The 17,521-nt window shown below is 34.5% G+C and overlaps 1 protein-coding gene across 1 annotated transcript in view; it reads left to right on the plus strand.

The window, feature by feature from the left end:
• Window positions 1–17,521, plus strand: part of RP1 (RP1 axonemal microtubule associated) — a 221,844-nt gene that overhangs the window by 141,407 nt on the left and 62,916 nt on the right. The window contains exons 32-36 of the mRNA XM_081952551.1: window positions 1,052–1,218; window positions 10,264–10,483; window positions 14,068–14,222; window positions 16,165–16,378; window positions 17,145–17,335. Of these exons, the coding sequence (XP_081808677.1) occupies window positions 1,052–1,218; window positions 10,264–10,483; window positions 14,068–14,222; window positions 16,165–16,378; window positions 17,145–17,335 (947 nt within the window). The remainder of the gene's footprint in view (window positions 1–1,051; window positions 1,219–10,263; window positions 10,484–14,067; window positions 14,223–16,164; window positions 16,379–17,144; window positions 17,336–17,521) is intronic.

The raw sequence follows: 17,521 nt of genomic DNA on the forward strand, positions 1-17,521 counted from the left end.
AGCTCCTTCACTTGTTTAATTTTGTGGTGCAGCACGTTAGGCAAAATCACCTCATTTGCTTATTATATAATATAATGTATTATGTGAACTAAGACAAAAAAAGTCAGTAATCAGTTTAATCATGTTGTATGAACACAGCCACCTTCTCCAGAGGTGGTATTCAGCAGGTTCTGACCAGTTCTAGAGAACTAGTAGTGGAAATTTTGAGTAGAAGAACTGGTAAATACCACCTCTGACTGGCTCCACCCCCATCTATTCTCTGCCTCCTGAGTCCCAGCTGAGGAAATGGGGATTTTGCAGTAACCTTTCCCTGGAGTGAGGTGGGAAAGGAGATTTTACAGTATCCTTTCCCTGCCGCACCCACCAAGCCATGCCCACCAAGCCATGGCCACCAACCCACACCCGCAGAACTGGTAGAATTTTTTTTGAATCCCACCACTGCCCCTGTCCCATGAAAAACATCTGCAACAGGTTCAGGATTGATTACAGGCTTCATAAATAGAGACCAATGAAACTAAGTTACTGCAAGAACTACATGTTTCATATCTGATTTACAGTGACAGGTCTAAATGTCTTGAGATATATCCTACTACTGGTTTGTTTTTCCCACCAGGTTTGTAGTTATTGAGTCCAGTGACCCACCTGAGGAAAATATATTGGTTCCAAAGGGAAGAAGGGGGAGAGGTGAAAAAGCTTTACTGTGTGTAGAAAATACAAAAATAAGTGATAGAAATGAAGAAAGGAGAGGTTCCAGGTAGTGAGTAAGCATGTAAATATCACAACACATATTATGCAATCATCACTATGGTTCTCTTTATAGTTTAGTAATCAAATCCCCTATTAACATATACTGTAACTGTGTAGAAATATATGGATTGTTTCTTCTCATCCTCTCATAGCATTATGTCATGTAAGCTATAGATGATATGATCCCTATATGTCTTCCACTGATGAAATGTCTAGTAATCAGAAATACGGACATCTGCACATTTTTTTCCCCAGTGTGATAGATACATTGCAGTCATGGTTGTTTGCTTCCTTCCCTTCACAGGGCAATGGAGAGTGGTGGTGAAAACAGATCATGATTCTCCAGAGCCACGGACATCTAAAAGAACCCTTGTAATTTATGGCTCAAAAGGCAAAAGTGATGATCTTCTCCTGTCTTCACAAACTTTGGGATATGTGTGTTTCCAACCAGGAGCCACTGATGAATTCATTGTAAGTTATTGTTACATAGAGACTGAAGTGACAGCTTGCTTTAGGCAGAGGACAGAAATCCTGCTATAAGGGGACCAAAAACCATCCCGTATTTACCAAGAAGCTCTGAAATATTATTTATGTTTCTCTGCATGTTCCCCTTGTTCTTTTTTCAAGGTATAAATAATTCTGAGGATACTGAAGGTATGGAAAGCAGTACATGCCTAAAGTCATAAGCAATGAGGTCTGTGGAGACATTTGTTGCAAGTTTATACAATTATCACATAGCCAATAATAATAACTCAGTGATAACATTTTGGGAATAAAGAAAGAAAGACTGTATTAAGAAAGTATGGTTTGCAAGTTTTAAGTGTTATTAAGCGGCATGGCTTTGTTCATTGCAGATGCTTTCCCAGTCCTTCTTTATTTCCTAATGTTTCACTAACGGGCTATGGCAGAAGCTGAGTTTGGGTCTCACAACTTAATATCTGACAATGCTCCATGGTAATACTATACCAGAAGTACTGAAGAAAACTAAATTGATGGCTCCCAGTCATCTAGTGTTGACTGGACCCTTGCTGCCAATAGCCAGGACTCTCCCAAGAGATCAATATATCAGTTGTTGTTTTGTTGTTGCTTAGTTGCTCATTTTTCAGACCAGATCACTGCATCTGTATGTCTTCATCAGCTTTTTAGGCAGATTATCTCCATGTAAGTTTGTATCCACAGGTAAAGTTTTTGTATATTCTTCTTTTTTAAACATATGAATAACTTTGTATGTACACCGGGCTCTTTTTGTTAACTATCTCTTATGCAACTCATCTTCTGTATACATTTTTGTAAATGTATATAGAAGTGTTACATAAGGGTATTGAATGAATTCTGAACATAATTCAATTATTCTTCTTGTTGCTTGGATAGGTCTGATTATGAGTCTTCAATCCTTTTATTTATGAGCAGAAAGGGACAAAGGATCCCAGTGCAAGTCCAGGAAAATGCATTTCATAGCATGGAAACAACGTGGGGGGAAAACTTCTCATGCCTGAAAAACAATCCTTAGGAAGTAGTTTATGAAGCTCTCTCTTGCATATGTGAATTTTTGAACAAGTTAATAATAAAAGACAATTCCTCACACAGTAAAGTGTTAAACAGAGGAAACTATGTTAAAAAATGTCTTGAGCATGGGCATAAGTGAAAGATAATGGTGGTTAACTTTCATTTATTTATAGATAATACTGCTGGGTTCCTTTTGTTTTAATCAAACCTACTACTGATTCAAATGTTGCACTCCTATGTAACAAGTATTGGTGACATATTTCACAACTGTTTTTCATAAGAAACTTGTGTTCATTTAGCATTCAATGAGTTGTCCATGTTTAGGTTTGTTATTCAAATTACTTTTTTCCATAACCATTCATTGTGATTGAATTGGTAAATGCTGATACTGTATATCTCCATTCTACAACAGGTTGACACCTTTTTTCTTGTTATTTTTGATTGAGTGCTTTACCTATACAGTATTATAAATGCCTATTCTTGCAAATCATCATATTTAGGGCGTTGAGGCAGAAAATATAGCTTGGCTTATTACCTGTGCTGGTAGATTTTCAAACAGTGAAGCAATTTAATTCAGTCCCACCTGACCTTTATGACATACTGAAAGTGGAATCCATTATAGCAAAGTCTGTGGGGAGAAGGGCTCATTTCAATAACAGAGCAATAGACTGTTAGAAAAGCTAGTTTTTCATAAACTGGAGTTGTTTTCTTCCTTAGTTATAACTGAGCATATATGTGGAACAGCATCACATCTTTCCACAGTTGATGTCCAAATGATTCTGCTTATCTTTTCCCAGAATAAGAGAAAAGGTAGTGGAGAAGCTTAATCAGTTAGTATTGTCATGTCTAATTTGTTCAATCGGCATTTATTGACTCTCAATAACCTTGCATGATAAAACTTGGACTTTTCATCACTTTATAGTACAATTCACTATTCTAAGAATCTACACAAAAATGGATAAATTATTGTCTGAAACAAAAAAAGTTAAGGAAAGCATGTTATAGCAGAGAAAATATTTGCAAAAATCATAAATATGAAGAAGTGCACATGACAACATAAATGGATTTTCATAGAGTTTTTTTTTCAGAATTTTTGTAAAAGGCAATCTGAGCAATACTGAAATTGACAGACTCACCTCTGATTAAGTAATTTTAGGAAATGTACATAACCCACGAGGAACAACCGATGGACCTAGTATTAGGAATAGTTATCAATAAACATATAGATACATACATATATAATCTAATTAAAATTTTAGAATGTGATGATAATTTTGTAATACCTTTGTTTTTTCTGGCTCAACTCCATCTAGCTCTAGTTGGATTCAGCCACTGTCAGTGTTAATTTCCCCCAATGTCTCTGACTCATTATGGCACATTGTAGGAAATGAATAAAAGGAAGGCAGGGAAATTTTCATTGCCTAGTACAAGCAGCCAGTTAGGCCTGTCCTCCAGCTCATATTCCTGAATGTCAGAAGTGATAATAATTCAACAAAGCAAACTATGCCTTATTTTACACATATTAAAACTCAAGATGAGAAAACTGAAATTTTATAGTCAATTTTGGTCATACCTTGATCTACAATTATGTTTATGGCTGATATATGAGATTAGCCAGTAAGTTCTCTGATCTATATTCTTTAAAAGTTTGCAAGGTATGATCAAGATAGTTGAAATGATGGTACGATTTAAGGCTCCAGCTGCTTTTATGTACAATATGTATAAGTATCAGCTGGAGCTTCAATCACATCATCATGGTGCTTGCTTGACATTTTTTAACTTTCCCTGCAGAAACACCTGGACAATGTATTGGATTTCTATGGGAGATCTCTCATGGCCACTTTTCTTGTAACTCTTCTCCATACCATTTAGTTCCTCTTGTATCGAAACTCAGGAATAGTTGATGGGCTGCTCTTTGTGCAAGAAGTTTTATTTTTAGAGAAACAGAGTTGAAGGGGAACTGGTTGGGAGAATAACCTTTCTGCAAAGTGGTTTGGCCCTGTCTCTCATGCTGCTGACACAGCTCTGAGGTAACAGTTATACCTGCTGAATAAGCAAGCAAGCTTTCTGTACAGTGTACATCAAGGCTTACACATAACAAACAGAGATTTCTTTCCCTTAAGAGCCCATTTTGTGTTTTCATTGTCACTCTTTCTTTTCCCATATATTTTTCCTAAACACACTACTGATTACATTTGACATTACATAAAAGATGACCCTTTAGGAAGGACCAGTATAATATAAACATCTTTCAGAAATATTTTGCTCGGTCCAAAACTATTTAAGCTACATTTAACACTTTGTTATCTTCTATTAACAATACTTTATTGCTGAGGCTATTTAAATGAACAGAGTTTTTTTTTCATTTTATTTCATGAATTCACATATTCCCATTAGTGGCAACACACAACTGGTTGCCATAGGAATAGCTGTGTAACATTGCAATTAACAGAAGATTGCAAATTCAGCAAAACAATAAAATGGAGAAGAGGAACAGAAAAAAATATTGATTCAATCAACTATATTTAATAAGGAGCAGGCTGCAAATACTGTAACTGAGCACCTTATGTAGAAATTTTTTTTTTCAAAACAAAGCAAAATTTTTAAATCATAAGTTTGATAATAAAAGCTAATAAAAGCTCATTTGAATCAAGCTCAGCTTCTGTTTTTTTCACATAAAACAAAATTGCTTGTTAATTTATAATCTTGGTATTTTCTGGCAGTGTCTTATCTAAATTCTAATCAGATCCAAACTTGCTTAGCTTTTGGGGATCAAGCGGGATAATCTCAGGCGTGTTTGGGCATTAGTGAATTGGATATTTGCTTTAATCCAGCACTTTCAAGAAACATCAAGTGCATGTACAAATCTCTGCAAGAGCTTTGTCACTCTTTTCTGAGATTTTTGGGTATTTTACATATTTGTCAGACCTACTAGGTAGACCAACAAGAAAATCAACTCACAGGAATTATATTGAGATTGCTTTAATAACAAAAGTTTGCAAGTTTGATTACAGAGGGTCCTCAACTCACCATCACTTGTTTAGTGACCATTCAAAGTTACAATGGCATTGGGGGGAAAAGTGATTTGTGACAATTTTTCATGCTTTTGATCCTTGCAGCATGGTTACATAATCAAAATTCAAACACTTGGCAACTGGCATGTATTTATGCCTGTTGCAGTGTCCGTGGATCATGTGATTACCTTTGGGGACCTTCAAGCAAAGTCAGTGGAGAATTCAGATTTATTTAATAACTGTGTTACTAACTTAACAACTTGACTAACTTAACATTGGTAGCTATAAAGATTGTAAAATGTGGCAAAACAACTGTCTTGGTTACCAACAGAAATTTTGGGCTCAGTTGTGGTTGTAAATTGAGGACTAATTGTATGCTGCACCCCTTCCTCCTGAGCCATTTCTGGATGTTAAATTAGAACTAAAAATGTAAATTCTAGATTAATAACAAACATCAAAAAGTGAAAAAAAATATCCTAAAATGGCCATTTAATGATGGGGCCATGTTCTCTTGGGACTAGCCAGCCGCACAGTTGGTGGTCTTCTGTGCCACTTATCCAAGGTCACAGAATCAAGTTTTAACCCCTTTAAAAAGTATTAGAAGACAAATGTAATCTACCAATGTAATAAATGGAAATTGGTTGTAAGTTAAGAGGATATAGAAGGCCCTTGTGACAAGGGTAAAGATTTGTTTCAGAATACTACAGGAAATGTCTGCAATCATGCTAATTGTTAATAGGAAAAATGATGTTTATTGGAATGATGAAGTGAAAGAGATTAGATGAAAAAAAGAAAAGAGGAGATAATGTCTAATGCCAAAATGAGAGAAGGCAAAAGATATTGAATAATGTGTATATAGAAAAAAAGATGTGTTTCAAAGAAGACAATCAAAGAAAAGAAGGAACTCCTAACATTAAGAGAAATATAGAAAACGCAAACTGGTATTAATGGAAATAAAAAGTTGCTTTGAAGTGAATGAAGAAATCTAAATGAGGACACTCATTTGCAATGAATGAATGGAACTTTTAAAAAAGAAATAAAACATTTGGGATAAAATTGATGTGAGGGATTGCTAGAAGGGCTGCTTTGTATGGAAATCATAGTAATATATCAAAAAATAGAATAGAAACAAATTCTGTAAATATTACTGTCCTGAAAAACCCAATGAAAATATGTTTCAAATCCTATAAAATGTTGAAATATTCTAAGGCTGTGTGTTTAAAATAGTTAAGGCTGAACAGCTGAAGAATCATTAAAATGCAGATGCAATTTGCTTAAATAATAACTATAACTACGTGAATTGTTTGAAGTCCACATCTGCTCCTGATAGCTAAAACTGAAAGGTAAAAGAATGAATGTGAAAACTGCAGGGATTTGTTTGATAATTATGTCTTGGAAGGTGCTTTGTTGAATTTTGAATGGGACAGTACAAAAAAAAGCTAGTGCAGTGGATCTTTATCGCAAGCAAGGGATTTTCAAGACATACTCTATTTTTGCTCTATAGATGTCTTTGAAAAGTATATGAATGTAGGAAAGAAAATTGATGTACATTACTTGATTTCGACAAAGTGCATAAGTGACTAGAGTTGAGGTAGGTAATGTTTTGTGTAAATATGCAGCTTTAGCAAGAATACAAGTCATGTTCCTGAAAAGTTGAGGTGATATTGAGATTGTTACCCATGATTTAAAACATGTAAAAAGGATTTTATGCCATATAGGAACCAGGTTTTCAACTAGTAGTTGGATTAATATTGTGGATCAGTGATGGCATAACAATAAGGAGTGAGCAATACTCTATGGTGTCTAGTATAAAAAAAAATACAAAATAACATCAGATCATTGTTTGTTACTGAATGCATTTCAGTTTTGTCTGTCATTGAGAATATTTCTATTTCTTGGCTTCAACCAAATTTCAACCATGGTTTTCCTATTTATTTGAATAAATTTCAGTCCTTAGAGTCAGATGAATGATATCCTATTATGTTGAAGGTATTTTCTTATGGTTTGGCTGCAGGTTTGGTTTAGTGCAGCGATGGCGAACCTTTTTGGCACCATGCGCCCAAACTAGAACGTGCGGGCAGGCACATTCATGTGTGTGTGCCGGAGTGCCAGAAACCCAAAGACCAGCTGGCCAGCGCGTGCATATCTATTTTTGGGGTGGTTTTGACTGTTTTCTGGGCCATTTTTCAGGCCATTTTCTGGCCCAAAAAACAACCAGAAAATAGCCCCAAAATGGCATGGAACTCTGCATGAAAAATGGCATGGTTTTTGGCCCTTTTCAGACTGTTTTCCATGCTCTGGCACCCGTAAAGACCATCTGGCCGGAAACTAGAAGAGCAGCTGATCATGGCGCACATGCCCACAGAGGGTTCTGCATGCCACCTCTGGCACGCATGCCATAGATTCACCACCGTCTAGTGGTTAAGACACAGGCTAAAAAGTGGGAATTCAAGTCCTGCCTTAGTCATGAAAGCCAGCTGGATGACTTCGGGTGACAGTCGTTTTCTCTTTCAGCCCAAGCCACCTGACAGGGTGGGGAAAATAGGAAGAGGAAGGTGTGTGGGGAAAATAGGAAGAGGAAGGAGTGTGGGGAAAATAGGAAGAGGAAGGTGTGTTGGATACGTTTGCCACTTTGAGATGTTTGTAAAAATAATAAATAAAAATAATAAAGATTTGTAAAATAAATAAATAAATAAATTTCTTTTGAAAAAAACTTCGGAGAACAACTAAGTGCCAGACAACAATAAGAGAACCTATCTTCATAAAAGCTAAAAAAGAGGATCAAAAGAAATAAACACTGATCTATCTAACATCAACACATAAAGTTTCTAGAGGAGGCCATAAAGAAGTAGACTTGTGAGCATTTTGAAAACTATAATTACCAGAAATCGGTATGCTTTTGCCAACAACAAATTTTCTCTTGCTAATATATTTATGTTTTTGATTAGGTTTTTTTTTTTGAAACACTGTGGAAGTACTATAGACTTACATAGTATTAGTTTCAACAAAGTATTTGAAAAAGTACCTCTGACAATCTGTTTAACAAGCTATTTAAGGTGTAGCAATAAAGAAAGACAACTGCTACTATGTTAAAACTTTTAAATACCCGAAAAAATATCAAATGGAATGTCAGTGTCAGGAATACAGAGTGGCTATATTAATTAATTATATATATATATATATATATATATATATATATATATATATATATATATATATATATATATATATATATATATATATATATATATATATATATATATATATATATGAAGTGAACAAAATGATGTATCCTAACTGTTGGGGGGGGGGGGGGGATTCCATAACTTGTAAGAGAAGCTTGGCAGTTGAACCAATTCTCAAGACAAGTGGTGGCTTTTCTATTGTTGGATGTGTTTAAGGGGAAGCTACCCAGTGTAAAATGTTAGTGTTGGATTATTACACTAAATAGATAGCTTGATTCAGTGTTCCCAATGACATGTGCAATCTGATTTTTTATTTATCCTGCATAGATTTTTTTTAGAAGGTTCTTAAATTTGGTTGTGAACTTGTGGATCTTCCTCCTGTAAGATTTTTTTTCTCAATCATTTTAAGTGAACAGATGAAAACTACAATCATGCAGATCATAAGCTATCTTAGGAGATAGCTTCTACCAGAAAAAATATCTTTGTAATCAGGACAGTTACAGAAAATCAAAGGCACATTGTATGATTCCATTACATAGGTTTAAAAAAATAGGAAAGTGTGGGTCTCTTTTGAGATGATATAGCAGCAAGGAAATTGGATTTTTTTCCCTGTGTAGTCCATCTATTGACAAGGATAGGAAAGTAATTAGGAAGTGTGTTTTTCCTATTTCTGTCCATATCTAATGTCTGCATTATTCTCTATCAATTCTTTGTCTGCCTATGTAAATTGAAAAATCCAGGGAGAAAATGAAGAGTAAAAGGCATTGTATTGATTTTCTTGGCATTTTAACCATTCAAGTCAGCAGCAACAACAAAGTGACATTCATGATTGACGTAACAAGGTCACAACAGGTTACAACAGAGCCTTTTGATCTAGCATCTAACCATCAATAACACAAAAGGATCTATGTCTGATAAAATAAAAAGGAAATATAATTTTAAAGATATGAAGTTGGTTAAGTTGAACATTTTTTAAAAAAAAATACAACTACTTTGAGTAACCTAAACCTTGTTTCACTTGAATAGGTTATTCCTATTGATGCAATATATAGGGATGGATAAGCGATTAATTTGATTGACATTTTAGTGCAATCTGTGTTTAATGATCTAATTTTATATTTTAAGACAATGCACAAATTGAATCTCTCATATCTTCAAAATAGGTAACCTTCCAAATTTTGCAATACAATTTACACACACACACACACACACACACACACACACAGAGAGAGAGAGAGAGAGAGAGAGAGAGAGAGAGAGAGAGAGAGAGAGAGAGAGAGAGAGAATGAATTAGAAAAAAAAGTCAATATAAAATAGAGAAAATTGCTTGTAAAGATGTGGGGAAATGTAGTAAAAAATACAGGTATTTTAGCACAAACATTTTAAAACAACTTCTAAAGGTACTAAAGAAATGGGATGAATCAATAGAAAGATACCTGCAGAAAAATGAGATTTGAGAGAAAATACATTTTTTGTCTGTTGTCTTTCAGGCCAAATACCCCTCCTTATTTTGAAAACTTTTTGGGGAAGCAGAGTATTATACATGTCATCTTGAGCTCCTGGAAAAATGCAGGATATAGATGCAATAAATAATTGTATTTGTACTTATGAAGTCTTCACTATTTCTAAAGTCAATCATAAATTTAATTTAGTGAGAATGCTATGTATCTAAAGTGATGGGAGATGGATTGTCTGCAATACGTTCTATTCTAGCTTTTCTGTTTCTTGGAGGGGAAAAAGTCCTGCATTTAATCATGGGTTGTTGTTGTTTTCCTGTTGATACTTTGTTTTTCTATTTCCCTTAATTGCAGATTGAGTCTAGAGATGTTGGAGATGTTTACAAGATTCGGCTCAACTGTGATGATTTGGTAGACTTTGAGGGCTGGCATTTGAAGTCTTTGCAAATGGAAGAGCTACCTGCTAGTCAAGAGGTGAACTTCGACTGCAACTGCTGGTTCTCCCTTAGCCAAGAATGCCAAGATATGGTGAAGGAATTTCCCGCATTGAATGAAAACCAGAATACTTTACCAGGTAAAAAAGGGGGAAGAAGTAGGAATATCATGAACTAGATTTAGCCTCTAGATTACTTTCTGATTACTTTTGAATTCTTGATTGAATTCTTTTGATATTGTTATGTCGATTGTTGATATAATTGCTTGGATTGATTACCAGAGTTTAAAACACTGATTTATTTTTCAGCATGCTTTATAAATGATTTATTAGTTCACTAAATGCATTGACTTATTTGTTTCCTTTTATAAACACATGTGTATGTCTATACTTGTCTATGTGTGTAAAGTAAAATAAGTCAATGCATTTAGTGAAATGGATGAATAAAATGAAATCATAATATACATTATATCAACTATCCTAATCTTTGAACATTATTGTCAGTTTCAACAAGAAGCAACAACAACAACAAATAACAGAAATATCTCATCTTTGTTTTTAACTTCCAATTACTAAAGTCCTCTCTTCTTTTCTTGCTACTCCATTTGTGACTGGGTAGTATACAACAGCTACAAAAAATACCTGACAAATCAAGATAGGGAAATAACCATTCTGAAGCAGATCCCCAAGAAAGTGAGGGGAAAAAGAAAAAGCTATTCGCAATTAGCGAATAAATTATACCAGAAGGGGGTGTGGTTCAGATGGTTGATGCCTGAAGGTATGCTAATATTCTGGGAGGAGACAAGAGTTAGAATTAATACACCCACAGAGGCACAGGCCTTTATGGAAAAAAGCAAAGCACACCTAGAAAAACCAGATGATCCTACAACAGACACGCAGGACATGGGAGGGGCCGGAGCTCGGTCGGCGTGGGGAGATGGGGCAATACCAAGAAAGCTCAGATCACAAAAATGAACAAGAAAATCTTTTTGATATAAACTGATCGAAATTACCAATTGAATTAATATGCTGACTATATACTACTATGTACTAATGATTTTGTCTAGATGTATATTATGAGTATGGAGGGAGGGGGCACCTACTGCCCTTTGCAACTGCCAAAATTTGTATACTTTTTCCACTACCTTTTTCCCTGTAAATTTCTAAAAAAACCAATAAAACTTTGTTCAAAAAAAAATACCTGACAAATAATAGCTGCCATATCTACTTATGTTGATGTCATCTACAAACTTTAGTGCAGAGGCAATATATGAAAAATGTCGTTGCTCGGATTAATGGAACCACAGTGGAACTTAACATTTTTTTTCACTCTTTTTGAACTTTCCATAAAAGTTAAGATAAAGTGGATTAGGTGACATTACAAGTTTGGTGCACAAAAGCTTTAAATACATATGTGCATGGTAAATGTGTTGTAGAGGGTTTCTCATGGTCATTCCAATCTTTTCTTTTAACTGATTTTTGTTGACTATCTTGCTAGTAGGACAGCAAATGATTATAGCAATGATAATATTGGCACCATTGTGCTGTTGTGAAGCCATTGGATTGGTTTTGGGCTATGAATAGCTTTTTTTAAATAGTGTTTCCATGTCCTCAATAGTGAGAACTACAGAGAAACATGGGCAGCTGGTGGTAGTTGCTAATTATGTTGAATTTATTGCCAGGCTTTGAGACTGAACATTTTGTGAAGTATTTGTGTATTTTTTTTAAAGACACACATGCCTTTTCTTCATTGCAGATACAAGATGAAGGTATTTATGAGCTTCAAAATACAATCCTTAAATTTAGAAGAAGCTCATATCTTTTGATAGACAATATCGTAGTGTGATTCCATTAGCAGATTTTATTTTTGCTAAGATAATACAAAGGTTTGTTTCTCTTATTCTTCCCAGAAATCTGTTCCAGGGTTTTTTCTAATTTATCATACTCAGGAGAAAAATAAATAATATCTGCATGAGCTGTTTTCTTCTCACATTTCATCAGATACTATGGACAGGATAATCAACCAGCACGTTTGAAGTTATCATTATTTCCTGATAGCTACTTCAAATAGTGGGCTTAAAATGGAGAACTGTAAAAAAAAAATCTGAGATAGATGTCTATGTAGATTCTCAAGCAGCCAGGTCATGATTGTCCAAAGATGCTTTTTAAAAGACAACTGGACTTTCTTGGGTTTTTTCCCTTTTGAAAACATTGAAAACATCATCCAAGAAGCTTCTTCAGTCCTGACTGAATGGTGGGGAATGGAAGGACATATTATTTGCAGTCATCTGGTCTGTTAGAAGTCTGACAGTTGTTGAGGCCAGTTGAGGGTTTATCTTTATCTATCCCTCAAGGTTACCTGAATCATAATGCAAAAAGGGTGTGGCACTTTCTTGGTACTGCTGAAAGGACTGTGTTATAAACAGGAGACACAATGTATCATATTCCTCTGTTGAGAGAGGCTGTTTTAATATAGATGGTCTCTTTGACATATAGATGGTCTCTTTCACACTAGAGGTCCTCTCTGTCCAGAATAAGGATATCTGGGAATTTGTCCTGAATCTATGGCCATTCTGGACAGAAAAGGTAATTAGAACAATTAATGAGTAGAATGACTTGCTTCCAGAAATTGTGGGTATTCCAACATTGGAGGTTTTAAAGAAGAAATTGTATAACCATTTCTCTGAAATGGCATAGGGTTCCTGCTTCAGCAGAAGGTTGACTAGAAAATATTCAAGTTCCTTTTCAGTTATGCTATTCTGAACAGCCCTCTCTCAACAGAGGGGAGAGATATGACGCCACCTATTTCCCCTCTACAATATAATACCACCTATCTCCTGTCCTGTCACAGTCTCAAGAAGGTACCATGCTCATTTGTACTCTGATTCAGGTGACCGGGGGTACAAATAAAACCCCAAGACTCAGAGCCTCAATGAATTTCAGAGAACTAACAATTGACGTTCAGAGTGCTAATGTCCAGATGACTGCAAAGAATATAACTACTTCAATTCCCCATCATTCAGTCATAACTGAAGAAGCTTCTTGATGAGAAGTTGAACATTTTCAAGGGAAAAAAAACCAAGAAAGTCCAGTTACCTTTTGAAAGTCCAGATGTTGAGACATGTAAAATGGATCAACAATGGGGAAAGCTCAGTACCACACATATCCAGGGACAGGATGGTAATACTTAAACCTTATGATGTAGGTTAGAGAAGAACAGAAGAGTTTCTCTGTACAATATGGGATACTTCACAGAGAAACCATAATCAGGGTTTCATCAATCATTCAGTCTCAAAGATACCAACACCTAGGAAACTTTAAGCCACACACACACAAAAAAAACAGAACCGCTAATATTTTGGATAGAGGAAAATGTGATTGTAGGATTATTTGCTTAACTGCAGATCTCCTAACCCATACTATAGTAACACATTTTGTATAGTGCATACTATACAATACTATATGTACTTAAAGTAAGCCGTCCTGTTTTGATGGCAATACTTGGTTACCATTTCAATCAGTGACACCCAAAATTTTATTTGAATTATATACTATGTTTGAATTAAATATCCTGGTTTTCTTTTGGTGTTTTGTTTTGGTTTTTTGGTTGAACAAACCGTATTTTGTTAGCACATTAAAATAGATGTGTTTTTATATTTGTGCCTATAGATGAAAGCAATGCAGTACAATGAGCACTGTTTATCTAACATTGCTTCTTTTTGCAGTACATAAATATATAGTCTCTGTACACACTGGAGATCTGTGGGGTTCAGAAACCTTTGCAAACATTTATATAACAGTTTACGGTGAACGAGGAGATACAGGTGTAAGGAAACTACAAGATTCCTTTACTGAAGGAGAAAAATTTCAAAGGAACAAGGTAAAGGATAAAACACCAATATTATTTAAATATGAGGCAATAATAATCAAAATATAATAAATATTTGAATAAAGTATTAGCCTCTTATTTTCATGTAATTACTTTACAGTTTGTTACATGTGGAAGAACAAACATTCCTTTCTTCCTGTTATGGGCTGGGCTTTGCACAGCAGGGGTATTGCATAGCCATCAAGCATCATTTTCAAAAGAGAAAATATCATGGGCAAAAGAAAGGAAACCAACCAACTTTGTGCTAGCCATGTTGAATACAGACCCAAGCAACCAAAGCTAATAACGAGTGGAGAATTCGACATAGACTTTGATGAGTTTAATGAATGGATCTAATTGATCTAACATATAGAACTCAAAACAGCTCTTCAGATTAGTTTTTCTGTGTTATTAACCCAGCAAAGTAAAATAAATATTTGCTTTCATTTCTAAATAGCATTCCTTTGCAAAGGTTATTTACAACGGTAGCCGTTTATTTTTGGTCCTCTGTTCTCTCTCTTCCAGCCTCCCTTCTCTCGAGAGGCACCAGGAGAAATGACAGACTTAAAATGATTCAAAAACTTGAGTTATTTTCCTACAAAAAAAACAATGGAACCAAAAGCATTCTTTACTATTACTCTTTACTTCATATATTTTTCTCTTTTTTTGGCAGTCTTCCCTTGTTATGTGTGTGGTCTAGCATGTCAACTAAATGCAAATGTTGCCAGTTCAACGCTATCCTTTACTTCCTTCTTAGAGATTGGAAAAGCATAATTATGCTGACTGGCATATTCTCTTCTAAACTGTCAGTCTCTTGCTCTGGCTGGCAGATGATTTCTCACTCTTTTCTTCAGCTTTCTGTGAAAACGGTCTGTATTAGGTAGTTTTATCCCCCAATGTCCCTCATTTTCCTTCCTGAACTTTCAGGTCCTCCCTTCAACTCTCTGATCAAAGTTCCTTGAGAGACTTGATTCCTTCAAGAGACTTGCCCTGGGATCTCTTAGAACTAACAGCAATCATTTCATAAGAATTCCCATGGCAGCTGATTGGGCTTTGTTTATTGCTTGTTTTAATCATGTTACAGTAACTAATATTCCATAGACACTTCTTCAGGTCTTCAGTTGCACACATCTATCGACTCCTCCCAAAATTCCTCTTGCTCAGTACCTTTTTGATACTCTGGAAAAATATTATCCATGTGAAACTGCATTATTTTATATGCCCTATCCTCAGCTTCTATTTGTCTGCTAATAACAACAGACTGTTTAGGTACCATCATAACAGATGGATCACTTTTCCAGGCTACATGGGGAAGGGTTGGACTATATCAGAAAAGGCAACTTCTAGATTTGCCTTTGATGATGTTAGACAAATTTGGCTTCCCAATCTGATACCTCCAAATATGAATGGACTACAATTTCTAAAATTCTTAATTGGCACACCAGTAAATATTTATGAAACATCAATATATACAGCATTAATTGAACTGTATTTCACACATTCAGTTCATACACACAAAAATATATTTTCACATTCATATATATTCTTTACTAAATTGTTTTGTCTTTCCATCTATCCATATTTTGTTTTTTTCTCATTTTGCACAGAATAATTTTCCATTTTCTTCCATTTTAATACTTTTCTTTCCAAGTAATATGTCTTCTTCTATAGCTTATCTTCTAGTAATGAAACAATAGGCTTGCTCTTCTATGTGTACTAAAATTATAATCTTTCAGGTTTCAGCAATTTATTTTGTTGGAATGATCTATTCAGCATAAGTAACCCTTTGAGGAGTTGTACCTTACATTATTTGTTAAGATGAAATTTCTGTCGAAGGTCTCGGTTTAAACATTGAATATTCATCGATGTGATTGAAGAGTCAATATTTAGAATTATTCATGGTATTTTTATAAGGTGTACACATTTTGTATGTAACTTAACTTCATTTTTACAGGTGGACTCCTTTTTAATAGAAGCAGTCTCCTTGAGCCATTTAAAAAAGATAGTTGTAGGACATGATGGAGAAGGCTATGGTGCTGGAATATACTTAAAAATGGTAACCATTAAGAAATCAGAAACTTCTGACAAAGAATGGGTGTTTCCATGTTGGAACTGGCTAGATACTCATATGGGAATCTGTGACACTGTCTGTGAGTTTAAAACCATAGGTAGGTCCTTTATTAACTAATCAAGTTGAGCGTATTTTGCCTTCTAATTTGGCTAAATATACATAAAATATTGATATAGTTTATTTCCAAGACTCAAAAATAACAATTGATTTTAAATAGTTGGAAATACAAAAAATTATATAATAGCAACCTTGATGGTAGATTCTGAGATGTGATGGTAATATCTAAAATACTACTTTATTTTTCCATTGTGTCAAATGAGCTTTTTCTCCCTTAAGTCAATGTTGGTAACCATAATTTTATAAAGAATAGTATCACATACAGCATGTTCCTATTTATGTCCTGATTGCAAGTATATTTCATTGGACCTATTTATTATGCCATCTGTCATTATTATTATTATACTAAATACTGTTTGCAGATGATACAGTTTGTGGAACATGGCTTACTTGGATGAGAACAATAAATTAGGACACTAAAGAATTCCTTACGAATTATCTTTAGGAAAGAGGCTGAAACCTAAGAGTTTTAAATCTGAGATTTAAGATTAATAAAATGAGAATTACATGTTAAATCTTTAAAAGATGACTGTTCATTTATATTGTTGACGTGATAGTCATGAATTGTTGTCATGGTTATAGCAAAAAGAACTCATCACTGTTCTATAATTCTGGAAAAATGTAGCTCTGTGTTTAAGTTCTATTGATAACAAATTAAGAACCTGAATAATTCTTTGAAATCAGTGGAATTTAAGAATCATCTAGTAATAGTTGCTGTTATAATTATTGCTTTAATTTATCTTAAGGTAAAAGAAGGATTTCCTCTTCAAGATATTCTCCAATTAATCAGCAGATATCAGGTTTATGGATAATGGATATCACCGGATCTGACATAAATGCTGAAACTGATCCAATGCATTTTACTTTCAACTTTTATGGAGATAAAGGTCATAAAACGTTGGCACTGCAACTTTTAGGAAAGACAACACAAATCAAAGTAATGCACCTTTTATTTGAGGGGAGAAACAAAAAAACGGTCATGGATTTAAAAAAAAGTCACGTATAAATGTTATAGGTATATTGCATTTGGGGCTTCATAATGGAGAAAAAAATAATGGTCTAAAAAACTGAAACCGCTCTATATACTAACATTAAATCCTGCAACAATTTCTTTGGAGGTAAT

This window comes from Natrix helvetica (assembly GCF_964273705.1).
Source record: "Natrix helvetica genome assembly, chromosome: 4".
Taxonomy (NCBI): Eukaryota; Metazoa; Chordata; class Lepidosauria; order Squamata; family Natricidae; genus Natrix; species Natrix helvetica.